Source organism: Triturus cristatus, chromosome 10 (genome assembly GCF_964204655.1).
Source record: "Triturus cristatus chromosome 10, aTriCri1.1, whole genome shotgun sequence".
NCBI lineage: Eukaryota > Metazoa > Chordata > Amphibia > Caudata > Salamandridae > Triturus > Triturus cristatus.
In genome coordinates, this window is record NC_140593.1 from 572,919,827 (window position 1) to 572,940,577 (window position 20,751).

The window sequence follows — 20,751 nt, forward strand, 5'->3', positions numbered from 1 at the left end:
TGTGATGGAGGGTAGGTGCGAGTTGATTAGCTGTGTTTTCATTCTGAGCTGGGTAGTTTGGAACTGGAGCGGATCCTTCAGTTCCACATTTCAGCGGAGCCTTATGCTCTCACCTAGCCTGTAACGTTCACCTCCTTTTCAACATATTAGTGCTTTTTTAAATGTGTTGATTTTGTAACAGTGAAGACCTGTGAAAGCGAATATATTCACATTATTATTTGTAATTCTAGATTCAGTGTTTGTGGACAGATCTCCGTAACCCACTTTCCAGAAACCATCAAACAGATCAACAAATACAAAGTAACCTTAATACCTCACGACAAGGAAAGAACCTCTTCTCTTATAACTGAGACCGACTCTCTTGGTGCTTTTTGCTTTAAGGCAAAAATTGGTTCTTATGACATTCAGGTAAGAGAGAGCTGAAATTCGTTGTGTAGCAACAAGAATATCGTTGAAATCTTATTTTAATATATTGCTGTTTGCTAATTTGTTGCCTGTATTTTCCAAAAGTTTCAAGATCTGGATGTTTGACTGTACCCAATTTGAAATGGTCAGTCTTGCAACGTTCTTGCTAGCTCTCCTTTTTGAACCTGGTTGGGAAACCTATATTTAGCAAGCTGGTTTGGCAAAACTGCTGTAAAAGATTGGATACCTTTAAGAAGTTTGAAGCCTACCACCTCGCTTAATCATTCATGTGCCAGACCATACTCCACATATAACTTTCGCCTTAAATGGTGATGCCAGTTTGTGTTTTTCCATAACAGTCGTGTTGGGAACTACTTTGAATTAATTTTCTCTTCTGTTTTCACTTGAGTTTCGCTTGCTCCATTATGCAGGATTATACAAGACAACTTTATGGGCTGAATGTCAGTTGCCATATAGAAACATTTATATGAGACATCCAGAGGGTTTGAGTGTAGTTTTTTCATTATATAGGTTTACCCAAGACAGCTAGATAGATTGTCAGTTGCTACATAATCATTTTATTTATTATAGGCACCTGGATAGTTAACTGTCATTTGCTACCCTATATAGGTTTACCCCAGACACTAGCATGAGTTGAGTGTCCTTTGCAACATATTGTTTATACGAGACATAAGGGGTGGGTCAGGTACCGTTTGTTTCTTAATATAGGTTTTGCACAGGCACCTGGATGGGTTGTGTCATTTACTACATTACACAGGTCTACACAAGATATCTCTATGCGTTGAGTGTAATTTACTGTTTTATACAGGTTTATAAGAGGCGCCCAGATGAATTGTGATACATTTGCTATTGGTTTGCACAAGACACCCTTGTTGAGTGTTGTATACGACATAATGCAATATGCAAGACATCTGGTTGGGTGGAGCGTTATTCTCTGCATTATACATGTTTACATGAGTCACTCAGTGAGTGCCATTTAATAAATCAAAAGGTTTGTATGAGTCTGTTTATTTTGGTTATGAAGGAGTATGGTGTGTAAGTGCTGTCCTTTGGTGTGACTGTGTTGTCTTTGGACTGTGTCCTAGTGTGCCGAATGCTTAGAATACTAACCATGCCTGCATGCAGTGTGCAAGGTGTGAGCTTGTTAAAAATAAATGTGTAAAAAGAAACCAAAATTGTCATTTCTCCAGGCTTCCAGTATCCTTCTGAGGCCCTGGTTCATCTTTTAGTTTTTCTGAGCACATAACCAGTCAAAAATTCTCCCCCAATCAAAAAACCCAGGAAAGATGGATTCTTTTTCAACAGATACTCCTCTCGTACCAGGAGCAACACCAAAACCAAGCCAGTACATACCTTGATTTGTGGGCACACTTCTGTGATCTAAATTATTGTATCACTTTGACCCAACTTCTAATTACAACCTATAGGTACTCTGTAATTGTCAACCCGAATTAGGATTCAATATTTCTTTCTCACCAGAAAGACAACAAAGTCCTATCTCTATAATTTCAGCTGCTCACGTACAGTTCCTGAGACTTGTGACTTTTCATAGACAGAAATAAAAATATATTTGTTTCAGGAGTTTTTGTCTCCATTTGGGCACTTTTTAGTATAAGGCTGCTTGTAAATGAGAAAAGGAAATGAGGAAAATGTTGAATACATGTGGAAAGGTAAATCGGCTGTTAAGGTGTACAAGTGCAGAGCTCTTTGGTATTTCCTGGTCAGCTGTGGGGGTGGGTAGAGGTAGGAGATTATTGTGGAAAGGGAGAGGCCGATCAGAACTTTCAGTTTGTCTGTGGTTTGATTCCATCTGCATCAGCCTTACTTGGTTGCAATCTCATGCCCATAATTCAATAATATGCTTCTTTAAAGGGTTGAGTCTTCTTTCTTATTCGGGTGGGAACTCTGGACCATGTTGAGGGACCTTCCATATCTTAGGCCTCTGGTGCCATGTTTTTGTCTTGTTAACTTTTGTTGACTAATGGTTTGTCAGTGGGATATTTGTAGGGACCTGGGTGGGCAACAGTGAGGGACTAGCTACTGCAGGTATTAAAGCCCTTGCGCAAGAAAGCCATGCACATAGTGTACAGACCTCCCCCTTAATTGTGGTTGCTGCAGGAAGCCAGCTCTAACTTGGGCCATCTCACATTAATTTCCAGGTGGCACAACAGCTATGGCGGGTGCTAGCACAACCCAATTGATAATACAGATCGTGCCAACACCACAGAAGGCGCTATCTAGCTGCAGCTGCCAGAGGTCCACAACATGCAGAAATAAATATTCATCCACTCCTCTGCAGGAAATATTTGCACCAAGCCTCCTGCTCGTGAGCCTACATTCATCCGTCTGTATTCCTAATAAATGGAGGCTAGGATTTGAGCAGGAGTCATGATTTGAACCTCCTACACCTTTGTGGCCCAAATGGTTAGGGTGACTGCCAAGAGCAAACCATTCCTCCCCCAATTTCCTGGAGTTTTTCCCTTCACAACTACCATCCCTTTTCCTACAGTCTCACTCTCCCCGATGCCTTCCCGAGTCTCCTCACTGATCCAGACCCCATGTTGCCCATACCACCATCAGGATCCGTACTTTAAGCCCTTGGTGCCTTGGAAGTGGATATCCTTGGGAATACAACAATGTAAATCCCCTGATAACCCAATCTAGACCTTTATCCTACTGAGCCCTCCCCACCTGATGACATCAAGTGGATCATGTGGTAATCCAGAGGGCCACTCACCATCACAAGTAGAAGATGCACATCATCCAGGGCAAGGATGATTTCCTCATAGAGACTCTCTCAAAGACTGAGAGATTGGTACAATACCTTCCATGCACAAGGATATGTTGAAATCCTTAACTGATAATTTTCATGAGCCAATGGAGACCAGAGTCATACCAAGGGTGGCGAAATGTAAACCTGCTCCAGATGACCCAGTGTACATCAGAGTTCAAGCTCCAACCGGCTCATTAGTTGTTCACAGCACATAAACAAGTCTCAGTTGAGGCATCAAGCAATGCTCCTGCACCAAAAGAAAGCAAGTAAGTCAATAGATGCTGCTGGTACAAGTGTAGTTACAAAAGATGGTAAACCCAATCAAGCCACCGGGACCTGGGAGAGTGGCAGTACAGTAGAGAATTGGTCCCAGTAGACAATTTCTATGAACACACAAACTTATATCACATTGAACATGAATACACTAATACACTATGAATATATAGATCAATGTTGTTTAATCACATTGAACATCATTGAATGCTTTGTTAATCGGCAAATGACACGAAATAAATAACTCATAAAAGCTGTATCAAACAAATGCCCCACGGAAGGGGGAAGGGAAAAACATGAAGTGCATCAAGTGAGGGTTCAAGGAGTGTGAAGAGAAAATAGTGACATTCTATTCATAAATAATTACAATAAAAATCTGCTTTTTATAGCCACACCATGAAATAATAGATGATAACAAGCCATGATTAGGAGAACTAAATCACAGTGAAAGAAGCACTGTTTATCCAACAGGCATATAACAAAAACACAGTTGACGTTTCGACCCCCAAGAGACGTGGTAGGTTATTAAGATAAATAGAATGTTTTTTTTCTCTTTACCATTCCATTCCATTTATTTAACTTTATTTCGGCCGCTAGGGCCATAAAAGTACAAACAATAAAACGGATGATATACACCTATAATTAACAATTGGGGCAGCAAACAAACCTCTTCTTCTACAATGATCGTCCCACAAATGAGAGGGGGAAAAACCACACAATGCATGGGAGTACGTCAGGGATGTAAAAATCATACATAGTACTATCATAACTAATTTAAAAAGAGAATAAAAGCAGCCATCCTGTGACGGAATGCAGTCTAAAATTTTTACAAGTATAAAAATATAGGACTATGATAAGATGCCCAGAGCATGGTTACAAAATTGCTCGTCCTACTAAAATTCCTGGATTTTGATCTTCCCCCTGGAATCTACTTTAAATAGGCCCGCCGGATGTGCCACATACAGTTTACACTTCTTGAACCCTCACATGATGCACTTCGCGTTTTTCTCTTCTCCCTTCTCCCTTCCCCCTTTCGTGGGGCACTTGTTTGACACAGCTTTCGTGAGTTATTTATGTCATGTCATTTGCTGATAAACAAAGCATTCAATTATGTTCAATGTGATTAAACAACATTGATCTATATATTCATAGTGTATTAGTGTATTCAATTTCAATGTGATACAAGTTTGCTGGTACAAGTGTGGCATTGGAGGCTGCTATACATTGGCACATTGCAAGTTTTGAAGGCCTGCTCCATTACTATGACGGACACCACTGGGAGAAAATGAAAGAACTCATCAAACGCGTCCCTAAGGTACACAGAAAGAGAGGAGAGGAGTTGGTGGCGAAGAGAAATTAGCATCTGATGCAAACATTAGATGATCCATGTACACCATAGACACTGGTGCAAGAGCACCATCTCAACATACCTTTTGCTGTGGAGCATCTCTTCGTCCCACAGGCTAGTGATATGCTAAAAAAAAAAAGGACACCTACCTAGCCAAGTTGATGGGTACCCTTTCAGTTTACTAACCCAGATGCGGATCCAGGGCCTCCGCATCCACCAAAAGGCAGTGCTAGCAGCACCAGTCCTTTCAGGATACACAGCCCCCCCAAAGTCTTCTCATGAGGTGGCTATAGAGGTAATGGCCACCGGAAGGGTGAGGTGGCTCAAAACCGGGTCACCTCAGCCTCAATTTAGTGACTCTGCTTTCATTCCCCTAACCCACCTGGATCATACCTGTTGTTGGAGGAAATCTGAGTTTTTTTATGACGCCCCCCCCCCCCCCCCCCAGTGTGAGGTGGTTGGGTGCTGTCTGACGTATGGCAGGGGTACCACCTGAAGATCCACACCACCAAACATTCTGCCAGCATGCCAAGTCCTCAGCCCAGATCGCATTTCGGTTGCAAACAATTCATACATACCGATGCGATTCAGTACTAGGAAGGGACGCCTTAAACATGCCCCTTCCTAATACCGAATCACAAATCCAAATTGCAATTCGGGAACAGGTTACCGATATTGCAATTTGAGTTTGATACATGTGAAAACTCTTTTTAGGTCTCGCCTGACCCAGCGCATGCGCTGGTCTGGCGAGACTTATTGAGAGGGCTCCAAAAAGTGCTACCAGGCCAGCCTAGAGCTACAGTGCATGTGCGCGGGCGCGCGCGCCGTGCTTTGCCGCGATGACTTTCACTTTCGGCCGCTTTGATGTTTGATCGCTTCGCGATCACTTTCCCGGCCTCGCGGCCGCTTGGCATACCCAATAGGTCTCGCGTTTGGGACCTTATAAGTATTTAGTTATGCAACTGTTGCATGGCTAAACACTTATAAGGTCCCAAAGGCGAGACCTATTGGCTATGCCAATGCTTGTTTGTGTTTGCAAAGGGGCCGATTCTGTGAATCGGCCAGTTTGCCAACTCAAAAAGGCTTCATACATGTAGCCCTATGACACTTCAGTCTCTGTGCAACCCATCTTCTTCTACTTGTTGCACTTCCAAACAGCAGGGTTAGCATACACTTCCTTCTGTCGAAATTTGGCTGCTGTTGCCGTTTACATGCAGAACTGGGCACATATGTCTATTTTCAAAATTCCTGCTGTTTAAGCCTTCATGGATGGTCCCCCCCAAAAAAAATATACCACTCCATTTAGAACATTAATGTAGCTCTTTCACGGTTCATGAGTCCATCCTTGGAACCATTATTCCTCGGTGATCTGCAGTTTTTGTCATGGAAGGTATCCTTGATAGAAATCACCTCCTCAGGTGCGTCAGTGAGTTGCTGGCTTTAGCCATAGAAGCACCATTGACTCCGGTTCACAGAAACAAAGTGGTCCTTAGTGTTAGACCTGCCAGCCCTTTGGCTGTCCCCTCCTCATTTTTTCTTCCTTTACCCTCTAATTTTTCTGTCCACTAGTTTTTTTTGGTGTTGACTTTTGGTGTTGACTGGGTGCCCCATCATCACTAATTGATGGTGTGGCGCAAGGCGCTTCCCTAAAATGGAGGGAGGGAGAGAGCTCCTCCACAAAATGGTGGCCTAAACTGTCACCTTAGAACCTGGCCATAGGCTGGCATGAGGAGTTCCAGAATCTTCTGGGCCACTCTAGCCAGTCAGGGCCCAGGCTATATATAGAGGTGAGGTGCGACGGCCATTTTGGGTGGTGAACTGAGGTAGTCCGGAGTAAGGCACCTGAGTGGGGAGGTAGGAGCGCCAGAAGGGGGGAACTGACTGTTCTTAGGGCCTGCTTTTTCTCCCCCCTCGGTTGACACCACCCCCTACCTCGTGACCTAGCCCTGCCTTCAGCCTCTGACCCTGGGATCACGTCAACTTTTTGTGCTCCCCGCCTAGTCAGGACCCTTGAAGAGAACTGGGGAAGAGAGTGACCGTTTCTGACCTTATCCACCATTTTCCTGACTGTGCCTGGGTCCCCCCTATCTTGTTCCGCCACTGGCGTGTGGCCTGCCGCATTCCAACCAACCTGTCCTGAGCTTGGGCGTCGCTGTGAGGCGACAGGGGGCGCTAGGTGCCGAACACTTCGCCACCCCCGAACTGCCGGCCACCCCTTAATTTGTGCCACCCCTTAATTTGTGCCACCCCTGGCTGTCCCAGAGAATAGCTAACCGCTGCGGCCCAGGGCCGGAAAGATCGCCCCCATAGTCATCGGGGCCCGTGGAGAAGCCCAGGGCCCCATCGCTGCGGTCGGAAGGCAGGAAAGCCCACTGGAACCCTGCGAAGGCCTCACCAGGCCTGGAGCCATCCTGTGAGGGCCGCGCAAGGCCGTGAAGCGGATTCCCCCCATCACGTGACGGGGGCGGACTGCGAGACGCCGCCCCCGCCGCCGGGTGATTTGCCGACTGCGCCGCGCCCCGCAGGTCGCGCTGCATCAGCGGCTGCGGGCGCGGGCGCGGGCCCTGGAAGTCTGAGGGAAACTCCGGAGCCGTCTGGAGTCCTGCGGAGCCCCCACCACCTCGCCGGACCGCGCCGAGTGGAGCGCTGACTGAGAGGAGGCCCGTGAGGGGCGAAAACCAGCGCAGGGGCCGAGAGAAGGCTGAGGAGAAAGGTAACCCCTGGGGGAGTCGGGCGGAAGGCCGTAGAGAGGCTCAGAGTTCGCCCCTCCCCTGGGGAGGCCCAGTGAGCCACAACATTTCCCCCTGACCTGGGACCCACCTCACCAGCATCTCCTGCCTCTGTAGGGCTCAAGGACAAGGAAGTTTGGGCCCGAGGACCTCGCCTCAGACGGAGAGTCCCGTTAAGGCCTTAGGTACTTGCCGGGGATAGCACTAAGGAGGTACTGAGTACACCGCTAAGCGGAAGGGCCACTTTTAAGGCGCTCTGAAATTACCAAGTGCAGTGCTATGTGAATGACTTTATTTAAGGCACTATGAAATTACTATGTGTAGTGCTACGTAAATGACTCTATTTAAGGCGCTATGAAATTACCAAGTGCAGTGCTATGTTAATGACTCTATTTAAGGCACTATGAAATTACCAAGTGCAGTGCTATGTTAATGACTTTATTTAAGGCGCTATGAAATTGCTATGTGCAGCGCTATGTTTAATGACTTAAATAAAGCGTTATTGAATTTGCTGTGCTGTGTTTGACCACCAGGTGGCGCGCTTGATTTCACATCAGGGCTAAGGTACTTAAGTACTGCCAATTTAACCACAACGAAATGTTTTGACCCTAATGTGATGTAGATAAAAACTGATTGGTTTCATTTGAAAGAAAAGAGAAACCTGATAAAAGGAAAAAGAAAGCTTTTCTAACTTTTATAATACCTTGGTGTAGTGTTGTTTTTAGTGGTAATACGCTGGAGTGCTGAGGTGAGTGTGATGCAAGCACGACATGTTACTCCGGAACGAGGCCTTTCCACCTGAGCCAAGCTACCCTAGGACTTTAGGTCCAACAAGTTGGTGTTCAGCGGTGGGATTCTGAGCCTGTGCTTGCGTCCATTCATCAGCAATTCAGTGTGTGCCACGCACCCTACACCTGATTTTTGTTTTTATTGGAGTTTTCTCCAGGTTGTCTCCCTGATTGGATGCTTTTTGGATTTTCTGAAATTATCCCTGTCCTGTGGTGTGGCTTTCTTTTGAAAGAAGGTTCTTCTTACCTTGAGAGTTCTTTTCCGCATTGTTTAGGGCCTCACCTGGCAGGATGGAGTTTGAGCTGGATAGTCTAGAAGAGTACACTGTAACCCAGCTAAAGGAATTCTGCCAGGAGAGGGGGGGGTATTTTTCACACGGGGGGCAAAGAGAGAGGAGCTCCAGACTAGCTTGAGAGCCTGGGTAATGGCCCACCCTAGCGGGGGACGGGAGGAGGAGGGACCGGGACCGGACACCACGGAAGGGGCAGAGTCACTTCTTCCCCCTGAGAGCAGCAATATGGTTGCAGGACCCAGGGCGCCTTCAAGCGCCGGTAGTAGCGCTTCAGGGGGAAGCCTGTCTTCAGCTGATTTAGCCGACAGGAGGGAGGAGAGGAAATTCATGATGGAATTAGCCCGCTTGGAAAAGGAGAGGGAAGAGCGGAGGTTCCTTCATGAGCTCCATTTGAAAGAATTGGATCTCAAGGCCCTTCAGTTCGGGGCCCCCAGTAGTCCTGTTGGTGGCAGTGTACAGAAAGAAGTCACCAGGGAGGCCAGACCCCACTTACCAAAGGACGTAGTTGCCAGCTACGGTGTTGGGGACGACATCGCCAAGTGGTTGGCTGCCTATGAGGTCTCCTTACGAGCCCATGGGATCCCGGAAGCTCAGTGGGGGGGTGGTCTGTATAGGTACATGCCTCCGGTGGGGAGGGATGCCCTTTTAGCCCTAGAACAACGGGAGCAGACCAATTACCCCACCATGAGGGTCGCCTTGATTAGGATGTTTGGGCTGACCCCTGAGAAGTACAGGCAGAGATTCCGGGTTAGCCAAAAGCTGGCCACCCAGAATTGGGTGGACTTCCTGGACTACGCCAAAATGGCTTTGGAGGTCTGGGTGCAGGGCAGTGAGGTAAAAGACTAAGAGGGGTTGTATAACCTGTTTTTGAGGGAGCACCTCCTCGAGAAAAGTTTTCCGGAGCTGCATCAACACCTGGTGGACAGCAAGCTGACTAATCCTAGGAAGCTTGCAGAGGAGGCGGACATCTGGGCTAGTACCCGGGTGTCTTCTAAAGGAACTGGGGGGGGATTCCCAAAGGACTGGACAGGGCGCATCCCAGAAGAAAGAGGGGGGAGACAAAAAGGAGTTCCCTAAAGGCCCCCAAAAGAGTTCGCAGGGAAAGGGATCAGGTTTCCCTCCAAAGGTTGGCCCCCACAAACCCCCTTATCCTGACCGTGGTCAGCAGCCTAGGGTTGTCCGTTGCTATGAGTGTGGCGAGATTGGGCACTACAAGGGGGATACCAAGTGTCCCAAGAGACCACACCCTCCCACAGGAGGAAAGACCCCCGGGGTGGCGAGTGTAGTGCTTGGGGAGGAATTGCCCCTAGATAAGGGAGGTGAGTGGGCAGGGCTAACATTAGTGTCCCTGGGAGACTGCGAGATGGTTCCTAAGACCCATGTGCCCTCGAATACTACCAAGTACAGGCAATGGGTCACCATCAATGGCCAGAGGGTGGAGGCTCTGAGGGACACAGGAGCCAGCATGACTATGGTAAGGAGTCAGCTGGTGTCCCCAGAGCAGGTGGTTCCCAACGTAGTCCACCCGGTTGTGATGGCTGACAACCGAGAGGGTCACTATCCGGTGGCTCAGATTCCCTTTGAGTGGGGAGGGGTTGCGGGTCCTCTTCGAGTTGCGGTAAGCCCCGCCATGCCGGTCGACTGTCTGTCTGTGGGGAAATGACCTTGAACATACGGCCTGGAAGGAGGTCGAGTTCAAGGCTCATGTGGAGATGTTGGGGTCGCCTGAGTGGACTTGTGCCAACACGCGGTCCGTGACTGCCCGGAGGGGGAGTTCACAGAGGTTGGAGCCTGGGACAAAGGCCCAACCAGCTGCCAAAAAGGGTAAACGGGGACCGGGGAAGCCTGCCCCGGCATCTGCACCTTGTAAGGTGGATGGGGCAACTGAGGTGGTCCTGGAGTCCACAGAGGGGGATGTGACTTCCCTGGAGGGTTTACCTACCCCTGCAGAATGGCAGGTGGAGGGAGGACCTACCAGGGAGGAGTTTTGTCAGGCCCAGAAGGAGTGCCCCACCCTTGAGGGCTTATGGCGGCAGGCCGAAGCCCAGGCAGCGGGTAACGATTTGGGGAACTTCCACATATATTGGGAAGATGGTCTCCTCTATAGCGAACCCAAGGCTCCGGTGCATGGATCATCCCAGGCCTTGGTGGTTCCCCAGCGTTACCGAGCCCTCCTTTTGGAATTGGCTCACGAGATACACTTGGGACAGGACAAGACCTTTGCTCGGCTTGTCCCTCACTTCTACTGGCCTCAGATGAGGATTACGTCCGACACTTTTTGTAGGACATGTGTCACCTGCCAAGCTAGTGGGAAAACAGGGGTGAAGCTGAAGGCTCCCCTGGAACCACTGCCTGTCGTTGGCATCCCCTTTGAGAGGGTGGGCATCGACATTGTTGGGCCATTGGATCCACCAACGTCTGCCGGTCACAGGTTTATCCTGGTTCTGGTGGATCATGCCACCCGGTACCCGGAGGCTATTCCTCTGAGGACCATTACCGCACCTGCGGTGGCACAGGCCCTGATGGGGATTTTCACCCGGATGGGGTTCCCCAAGGAAGTTGTGTCTGACAGAGGTGCCAACTTCATGTCGGCATACATGCGGGCTATGTGGAAGGAGTGTGGAGTCACCTATCTGTTCTCCACCCCTTATCACCCTCAGACCAATGGTCGGGTGGAGAGGTTTAATAAAACCTTGAAGGGCATGATCAGGAGTCTGCCCGAGAGCCTGCGGAGGAAATGGGACGTCCTCCTGCCTTGTTTGCTGTTCTCCTACAGGGAGGTACCGCAGAAGGGAGTGGGCTTCAGCCCCTTCGAGCTGTTGTACGGGCACCCTGTATGAGGACCCCTCAGCCTGGTGAAGGATGGATGGATGGGAAAAGACTCCCAGAAAACTTCCCCCGGATGTGGTGAGCTACATGCTGGCCTTTCGTAGCCAAATGGCTAGGTTGTGGAAGCAAGCTTCCGAAAACCTAGAAGCCAGCCAGACGGTCATGAAGGAGTGGTATGACCAAAATGCTCACCCGGTGGAGCTGGCGCCTGGCCAGAAGGTGTGGATCATGGAGCCTGGAGAGCTTAGTGCCCTCCAGGATCGCTGGTCAGGCCCCCTTGAGGTGATTGAGAAGAGGGGCAAGGTCACCTATGTGGTGGATCTTAAGACCCCCAGGCAGCCCCTTCGAGTGCTCCATGTCAACCGCCTCAAGCCCCACCAAGAGAGATCAGAGGTCACTTTGATGATGGTGACTGATGGGTCAGAGGAAGAGGAAAGTGAACCTCTCCCTGATCTTTTTGCGTCCCAAGAGAAGGATGGGTCGGTGGAGGGAGTGATCCTCTCACCATCTCTAACTTCCGAACAGCGGAAGGACTGCCGCCAGGTTCTGGAGCAGTACGCTTCACTGTTCTCACTTATCCCGGGAAGGACTCATCTGTGTACCCATGATGTGGACACAGGGGATAGCCCACCTGTGAAGTCCAAGTCCTACCGCTTGTCGGATAAGGTGAAGGCTAGCATCCATGGTGAAGTCACCAAGATGCTGGAGCTGGGAGTGATTGAACCTTCAAGCAGTCCCTGGTCCAGTCCGGTGGTACTGGTACCTAAAGCTGCCCCGCTGGGCACTACCCCAGAACTCAGGTTCTGTGTGGATTACAGGGGACTGAACTCTGTGACGAAGACCGATGCTCATCCTATCCCGAGGGCGAAGGAGCTCATTGACCGGCTGGGAGCTGCCCAATATCTGAGTACCTTTGACCTTACATCCGGGTACTGGCAGATCTCCCTGACAGATGGAGCAAAGGAAAGGTCAGCCTTCTCCACCCCTGAGGGTCACTACCAGTTCCGCGTGATGCCCTTTGGGCTCAAGAACGCCCCTGCCACTTTTCAGCGGCTGGTGAACCAGGTCCTCTCCGGGATGGAGGCTTTCTCGGCTGCTTACCTGGATGACATCGCCGTCTTCAGCAGCAGCTGGGAGGACCATTTGTGTCACCTTCAGGCTGTCCTTCAGGCCCTGCAGCAGGCGGGTCTGACGATTAAGGCTAGCAAATGCCAGATCGGACAGGGGTCGGTAGTGTACCTCGGTCACTTGGTGGGTCGGGGCAAGGTGCAACCCCTCCAGGCTAAGATCGAAACCATCATGGCCTGGGAACCCCCCAAGACTCAGACGGAGGTCCGAGCCTTTCTGGGCCTCACCGGTTACTACCAACGCTTCGTCAAGGGGTATGGAACTATCGTGGCTCCCTCGACTGAGCTTACATCCAAGAAGCACCCTCGATGGGTAATCTGGACCGAGGTGTGTCAACGAGCCTTTGACACCTTGAAACAAGCAATGTGTGCGGCACCTGTCCTCAGGGCCCCTGACTTCTCCAAAGAGTTCATCGTCCAAACGGATGCGTCGGAGCATGGCATCGGGGCAGTGCTGTTGCAGCTCAATGAAGAGGGTCTGGACCAACCAGTGGTTTTCCTATCCAGGAGACTACTCCCCCGGGAACAGAGGTGGAGTGCGATTGAGAGGGAGGCTTTTGCGGTGGTGTGGGCTCTGAAGAAGTTGCGGCCATACCTGTTTGGCTCGCACTTCCTGGTTCAGACCAACCACCGGCCCCTCAGGTGGCTGATGCAAATGAGGGGCGAGAATCCTAAGTTGTTGAGGTGGTCCATCTCCCTACAGGGAATGGACTTTAGGGTGGAACATCGCCCAGGAGTGGACCACGCCAATGCTGACGGTCTCTCCAGGTATTTCCGCCTTAGTGAAGAGAACTCCCAAGGGATTGGGTAGCTCTCCCCACTTTCAGCTGGGGGGGATGCGTGTTAGACCTGCCAGCCCTTTGGCTGTCCCCTCCTCATTTTTTCTTCCTTTACCCTCTAATTTTTCTGTCCACTAGTTTTTTTGGTGTTGACTTGGAGGCTCTGGGTGCCCCATCATCACTAATTGATGGTGTGGCGCAAGGCGCTTCCCTAAAATGGAGGGAGGGAGAGAGCTCCTCCACAAAATGGTGGCCTAAACTGTCACCTTAGAACCTGGGCCATAGGCTGGCATGAGGAGTTCCAGAACCTTCTGGGCCACTCTAGCCAGTCAGGGCCCAGGCTATATATAGAGGTGAGGTGCGACGGCCATTTTGGGTGGTGAACTGAGGTAGTCAGGAGTAAGGCACCTGAGTGGGGAGGTAGGAGCGCCAGAGGGGAGGAACTGACTGTTCTTAGGGCCTGCTTTTTCTCCCCCCTCGGTTGACACCACCCCCTACCTCGTGACCTAGCCCTGCCTTCAGCCTCTGACCCTGGGATCACGTCAACTTTTTGTGCTCCCCGCCTAGTCAGGACCCCTGAAGAGAACTGGGGAAGAGTGACCATTTCTGACCTTATCCACCATTTTCCTGACTGTGCCTGGGTCCCCCCTATCTTGTTCCGCCACTGGCATGTGGCCTGCCGCATTCCAACCAACCTGTCCTGAGCTTGGGTGTCGCTGTGAGGAGACAGGGGGCGCTAGGCGCCGAACACTTCGCCACCCCCGAACTGCCGGCCACCCCTTAATTTGTGCCACCCCTGTCGGGGCTGTCCCAGAGAATAGCTCACCGCTGCGGCCCAGGGCCGGAAAGATCGCCCCCATAGTCATCGGGGCCCGTGGAGAAGCCCAGGGTCCCATCGCTGCAGTCGGAAGGCAGGAAAGCCCACTGGAACCCTGCGAAGGCCTCACCAGGCCTGGAGCCATCCTGTGAGGGCCGCGCTAGGCCGTGAAGCGGATTCCCCCCATCACGTGACGGGGCGGACTGCGAGATGCCGCCCCCGCCGCCGGGTGATTTGCCGACTGGGCCGCACCCCGCAGGTCGCGCTGCTTCGGCGGCTGCGGGCGCGGGCCCTGGAAGTCTGAGGGAAACTCCGGAGCCGTCTGGAGTCCTGCGGAGCCCCCACCACCTCGCCGGACCGCGCCGAGTGGAGCGCTGACTGAGAGGAGGCCCGTGAGGGGCGAAAACCAGCGCAGGGGCTGAGAGAAGGCTGAGGAGAAAGGTAACCCCTGGGCGAGGCGGGCGGAAGGCCGTAGAGAGGCCCAGAGTTCGCCCCTCCCCTGGGGAGGCCCAGTGAGCCACAACATTAACCCCTGACCTGGGACCCACCTCACCAGCATCTCCTGCCTCTGTAGGGCTCCAGGACAAGGAAGTTGGGGCCCGAGGACCTCGCCTCAGACGGAGAGTCCCGTTAAGGCCTTAGGTACTTGCCGGGGATAGCACTAATGAGGTACTGAGTACACAGCTAAGCAGAAGGGCCACTTTTAAGGCGCTATGAAATTACCAAGTGCAGTGCTATGTTAATGACTCTATTTAAGGCGCTATGAAATTACCAATTGCAGTGCTATGTTAATGACTTTATTTAAGGCACTATGAAATTACTATGTGTAGTGCTACGTAAATGACTCTATTTAAGGCGCTATGAAATTACTATGTGCAGCGCTATGTTAATGACTCTATTTAAGGCGCTATGAAATTGCTATGTGCAGCACTATGTTTAATGACTCTATTTAAAGCGTTATTGAATTTGCTGTGCTGTGTGTGACCACCAGGCGGCGCGCTTGATTTCACATCAGGGCTAAGGTACTTAAGTACTGCCAATTTAACCACAACGAAATGTTTTGACCCTAATGTGGTGTAGATAAAAACTGATTGGTTTCATTTGAAAGAAAAGAGAAACCTGATAAAAGGAAAGATAAAGCTTTTCTAACTTTTATAATACCTTGGTGTAGTGTCGTTTTTAGTGGTGATACGCTGGAGTGCTGAGGTGAGTGTGATGCAAGCACAACATGTTACTCCGGAACGAGGCCTTTCCACCTGAGCCAAGCTACCCTAGGACTTTAGGTCCAACACTTAGAATCAATCTCAAGTTCCTGCCAAAGATAGTCTCTCTTTTTCACAATAATTGAACTATCGAGCTGTCCATCTTCTTCCCGCATCTGTACTCTATAGCACAAAGAGTTTATAAACACTAGATGTTAAAAGGATGCTGATTTATTACATCAAAAGGACAAAGTCCTTCTGTAAAACAAATCCACTTTATGTAGCCTCACATGAGATACACCACCACCAAGTCGGGGATTGCAAGATAGATCGTTAAATGCATATAAACTTGCAATGCCAAATCCAAGCACACACCATGTTTGCTGCATAAGGTATATTTCACATGCAAAAAGGGAGATACTATGCCACTCTTAGGTAATCTCCCTTTGGCAGTTATCTGTAAGATGGCCAATTGACCAGCTTCACACACGTTCATAAAAAACTATTTCGTAGACATTCAAGGCCATCAACAGGCTGTAGTTGGCCAAACTCTGTCAACATTTTCCCAAACATCTGCATCATCTGCTCACTAGCCACTGCTTTGGGAAGAGAGGCAGCTTTAAAGTCTATGCAGAGCATGTGTATCTAGAGTCAAACATTTTACAAACATAAAATGTTGCTTACCTTGTAACTATCTGTATGTAGTTTGCAGTGCTGTAGGTTCACATGTGCCCTCTCTCCTCCTTGGATGTCAGCGATGATCTCAGATGTCTTTCTCTTTTTTTCTGCTTACATTTCCTAATGCACAGCACACTTGTCTTAAACACTCTACTTTCACTACTGACCCGCTCAGTTGAAAACAATCGGAGGTGGAGTCTTTGTCCTGGTGTATTGTGGCCTTAGGGAGGAATCCGAACAAGTGCTGACTTGAAACTTTAAAGAAAAGCCAAGTCGCACATGTCTGTACCCAACACTAAATGGCAGGAGTATGCAGAGTATGTGACTCCTTAACACTACACGTGACAAGCAAATGGTTACAAGGTAAGTTACCTTTTCCATCCGCTGGATGTTTAGGACAAAGTAAGTAACTTGATTTTTGACAGCAAAAGACCGTTTTGCACTAGCAATATTATCAATTTCTTTTACAGTGCAATACTGGGCAAGTGATAGCAACATATCTCCGTACTATTTCTACCAATCCTATTCATTTAGCCTCTTTCTTGCGCTCTTCTCCGCTTTTGCAAAGCTTATATAGCTAGGTAAATGTGTAAGTTAGACACTGGCCATTTTAAAATCAATAATTTTTCCATTTTTGCTTCGCTATTGAAGATGTGGGTGGAAATCTCATGCTCACTAGAGCTCTAGTGGTGGTAGCTATGTAAAATCAGGGCTGAAAATATTCTGTAGATGTACAGGCCTTGTACCTTTACATCTCTAAAGCAAACGGATACAGAAGAGGTTGTGAACAGAACCAGAAGTTCAATCCCTTTCCACTTCCAGCGGAGAAAACTCCAAACATAAACAAATTTTGATGGTTCAGCACTGTTATTCTTTGTATTCATGAAAGTTCAGCACACTTCTTTTGGCATTTCATAAACAAAGTACATATAATCCAGAGTCTTCAATAAATATTCGGACGATCATTCTTTATAAGCAGTAGCCAACGCGTTTCGTCCTCATGGACTTCTTCAGGGCTGAGTTTTCAGTTCCTCTCGGCGTTCGGTCTATGCTGATATATGTATTGTGAGTGCCATCAATTATTTGCTGGAAAACTTGCACTTTGAATCCTTGAGCAATGTACCCAAGCAGAGAAATTCTTGCTGTGGGTCACTAAATGATAGAATCAAACTTTTTATTAGAGTGGTATGCTTCTAGGTGCGCTCGTGAATTTTCATAAAACCAGAGTTTGTGTGCCCCAGCCCCATGTCTGCGTTGCACTATATCCACATGTACTCAGGTTTATGGAAACTCGCAAGTGCAACCAGAAGAATGACGCTTCACTAATAAAAAGTTGGACCATACCATATAGTGACCCATAGCAAGAATTTGTCTACCTTTACACCTCTGTTTAACAAGATAACAAATATCATTACCAATACAGTTTCCTTCTATTTGATCTCATTTCAGCCCCAGCAGAGTTCATCAAAGTGCTGTCGGTACTGGAAGCCCACCTTCACCTCCATAGTGCTCATCATTGCTCCTTCTATGGAGAACTGGCTTCTAAGACTTTATACAGCAACGGGCTATACCAGGTCCTTAGGAGTTTTGTTACATTTTGCCAATTAACGTGTTTTAGGGCCTATTCTCTTAATCCTGCAAAGGACGTTAGGTACTAGACCGTATCATTGAGTATTTACATGAACCCTGGTATCTGAGGTCTTATAGTTAGACATGTTTTGTTTGGGTTGCCAAGGCCTCCTTTGTTTACTTGTCTTCTTGGGCTAATAAAGTTTGAGCAGTCATAGCTTACCCTAGGTTGTAGTTGTTGGTTTGGAACTCAGAAACTGTATGCCACAGTAATAAAACACCTTACTATCATTGTGAAGTCAGAGCTCTATATTCTATAAATAATATCCTTCCCTTTGGGCGTGATACACATTAGCTGCTTTCTCACTCCAGCCAACCCATGTCTATGACCTTTGGAATATCAATACCACTTAAATATAAACACAGGCTCAGCCTAAAAAGTTGAAAATGTTCAGGATAGCACAGCTATCAGAATAGACTTTTACCACAATAACTTTCCATAAGCAAAGCGAAAACCGGCCTGATTCTCTGTAATACTTTCTAATCAAAGCTATCCTTTACTCAACAACCGTTAAAGCATTTTCTGGTTTAGAAAGATTATTAGTCATTAAGAAAGCCATATATCGACTTTCTAAGAAATTGCTTCTAAGTTGCTATGTCTGAACTTTTTCTGCATTCGAGGACTGAACTTCTCCAAATAGTAATTAGAGAACTGTAGTTGTATCTTGTTTCTCATTGGAATCTTTCTACGGATAACCTGCTCAGAAGATGTTGACCCCAAACCTCGATCAGTGCAGACCAAGGCCAATCTCCTTCTGGTTGTACATTAATAATCTTAAGCCTCATATATCCTTGACTAGACAATCTTCAGAGATTTATTGGAATGCCTATTGCCTTTAATTGCGGACCTGCATTGTGGCAGCCTAGAAATCCTATGTAAAAACACAGTTGTACCGTAAAAGCTATCTTCTAGCTTTTTAATCCTTTCTCCCATTTACTGGACTGTTTTTCCTCAAACATTCTGCAGCAGGATTTCCGCTCTCTTTGAGAGTTGGTAGAGGAATGTAGGATTGTACCATACGTCACACCATTTCTTTTCTAGCACCCTACCATCAAGGAACCTGCTTTGTACAAGCAGAAAAATGAAATCTGTTCTAATTTGCTGCCCATCAGTAGAAGCTCTCCACTTTAGTCTATTAGTGGATTTTAGGCTTTTGGCTTTTCCTCATTTATATCACTTTGCCAACAGATATAGTTTCAAATATCTCCAGTTTTGGTCTTGGATCGGACAAGTTTAGAGATTGCTAGAGATGAATTTCTATTGAAATGATAAATAAATCTTTATCCATTTATAATAACGTTACTTTGCTCCTTCTTGGGCGCACCAGTTCTGGTTTCAAAACATCTTCTGTAAATATTGCCAGTTTCTGGACCTTCTAAGGTGCCCCTCTCTCCTCATTAACCGGGATTAATTATTTTCCCTCTTATACCCAATCGTGAAGTCTTAAATTTGAATGGTAAGGGTATTCTCATATGCTTATGTCTGGTGAAAATATGAAGATTATGTACGTTGCCTGCAAATAGTCCACACGCAAATAATAAACAAGCAAACGGTTGCTATTCTGCCATTTGTTATAGGGAAATTTATTGTTATATGAAAAGGACTTAATTATTCTCAAAAGTTTGATTATCTGTTTTTCCTGCTTGGTTACTTTACCCCTGGTAGCAAGGCATCCATGGCAAATACTGCCTGATGGATTGCAGCTTGATTTCTAAATCTTATTTAGTGGAGTTCCTTTGGACAGATTTTGAGCGCTTCGTAAGCTGCATTAATGGCCTTTCAGAGGCAATACGGATTGCCGAAATATCTTTGACATGTAAAGGGAATTCAGGCTGGACACTTCACCTGCGTTTTGCAGGCATAACTCTTAAGATTTGCTTCAGGTTTTAGATTTCATTTGTGCAGATGATTTTGCAGATTTTTGTTCACTTGATGCATGGTCTACAATACAGTCTCTGCTCCTCTGAAATTTAAAATCTGTAAAATGTGCTCCACAAAGATGCAAAGATGGGGCAGGAAACAGAGCCAAATAAATGTTAAAGGATTTTCATTTTAATGGAACATTCTGTTACTCCTTGCTTGTCCTGTTTCGTAGCATCCACACAGTCATACCCATTGCATATGCCTTGCTGCTTCTTGGTTTGTTAAAAAAAACACACCCCGGCAAATGAGTGTGATTGTTCAAGATTACATTTGTGTGTGTAGCAGTGCCTGCGACTGACTTGCACAAAGATAAGCAAATGTGACAGACCTAACCATTTTCTAGAAAGTAGAGTTCCCAAGCAAACTGAATTGGGGTGGGCAAGATGCGGACGTGTTTATATAACCCTAATTGTAATATTTTATTTTACATAGATATGTTCAGATCTTTCCACATAAATCCTACTACATAGCTCATGTTGAAAAATAAAAGTTGTGTTTATTGAAAAGATAGTCATACCAGGGTTTTCATTCTGAATTCAATAGTATCACAAATTGTTCCAAAATAGTATGTCAATGTATCTTTCTTATCAATTAAAAAATAATTTTCCAAACTGTTATGCCAGCATGTGTTTTAAAACTTGCATATGTCGCGCCTGAAGGCAATTTAATATATAGTGTATTTCAGTATGTTTTAATGCTCTTTCTTACTGTCATCACACTTTTGTAATAACAGGTTTCTGTCCCGGAAGCTGAGACAAAAGCAGGACTTGCCTTGAAGCCCAAAGCTTTTCCGGTTACGGTGACAGACATGCCGGTGATGAATGTAGCCTTTTCTCAGTTCTTGGCCTCTGTTTCTGGAAAGGTATCTTGCTTGGGTAAGTTGGATGCCCACAGCTAATAGAAGCCATGCTATGTATTATTAGATTATTGGTATCTGTCTGGTCTGTCTGTCGGGCTCTCTGTCTGCCTATCTCTCTCTATTTCTTGACCTCCCAATCCATCTCTATTCCTTTTTCTCTGTTTATCTCTATCTTTTTAGTTCTATTTCTCTTCATCTCTCTTTCCCTTTATCTCCCTATTTCTGTCTCCATCTCTTTATTTGCAAATGTTTTTTTGTAGTTTTATGTGGCACGAAC

At 47.3% G+C, this 20,751-nt stretch overlaps 1 protein-coding gene across 1 annotated transcript in view; it reads left to right on the plus strand.

Moving 5' to 3' along the window:
- The window catches only part of LOC146789754 (BOS complex subunit NOMO1-like), a 343,657-nt gene that overhangs the window by 72,061 nt on the left and 250,845 nt on the right, over positions 1-20,751 (plus strand). The window contains exons 12-13 of the mRNA XM_085632091.1: positions 231-408; positions 20,349-20,490. Of these exons, the coding sequence (XP_085488217.1) occupies positions 231-408; positions 20,349-20,490 (320 nt within the window). The remainder of the gene's footprint in view (positions 1-230; positions 409-20,348; positions 20,491-20,751) is intronic.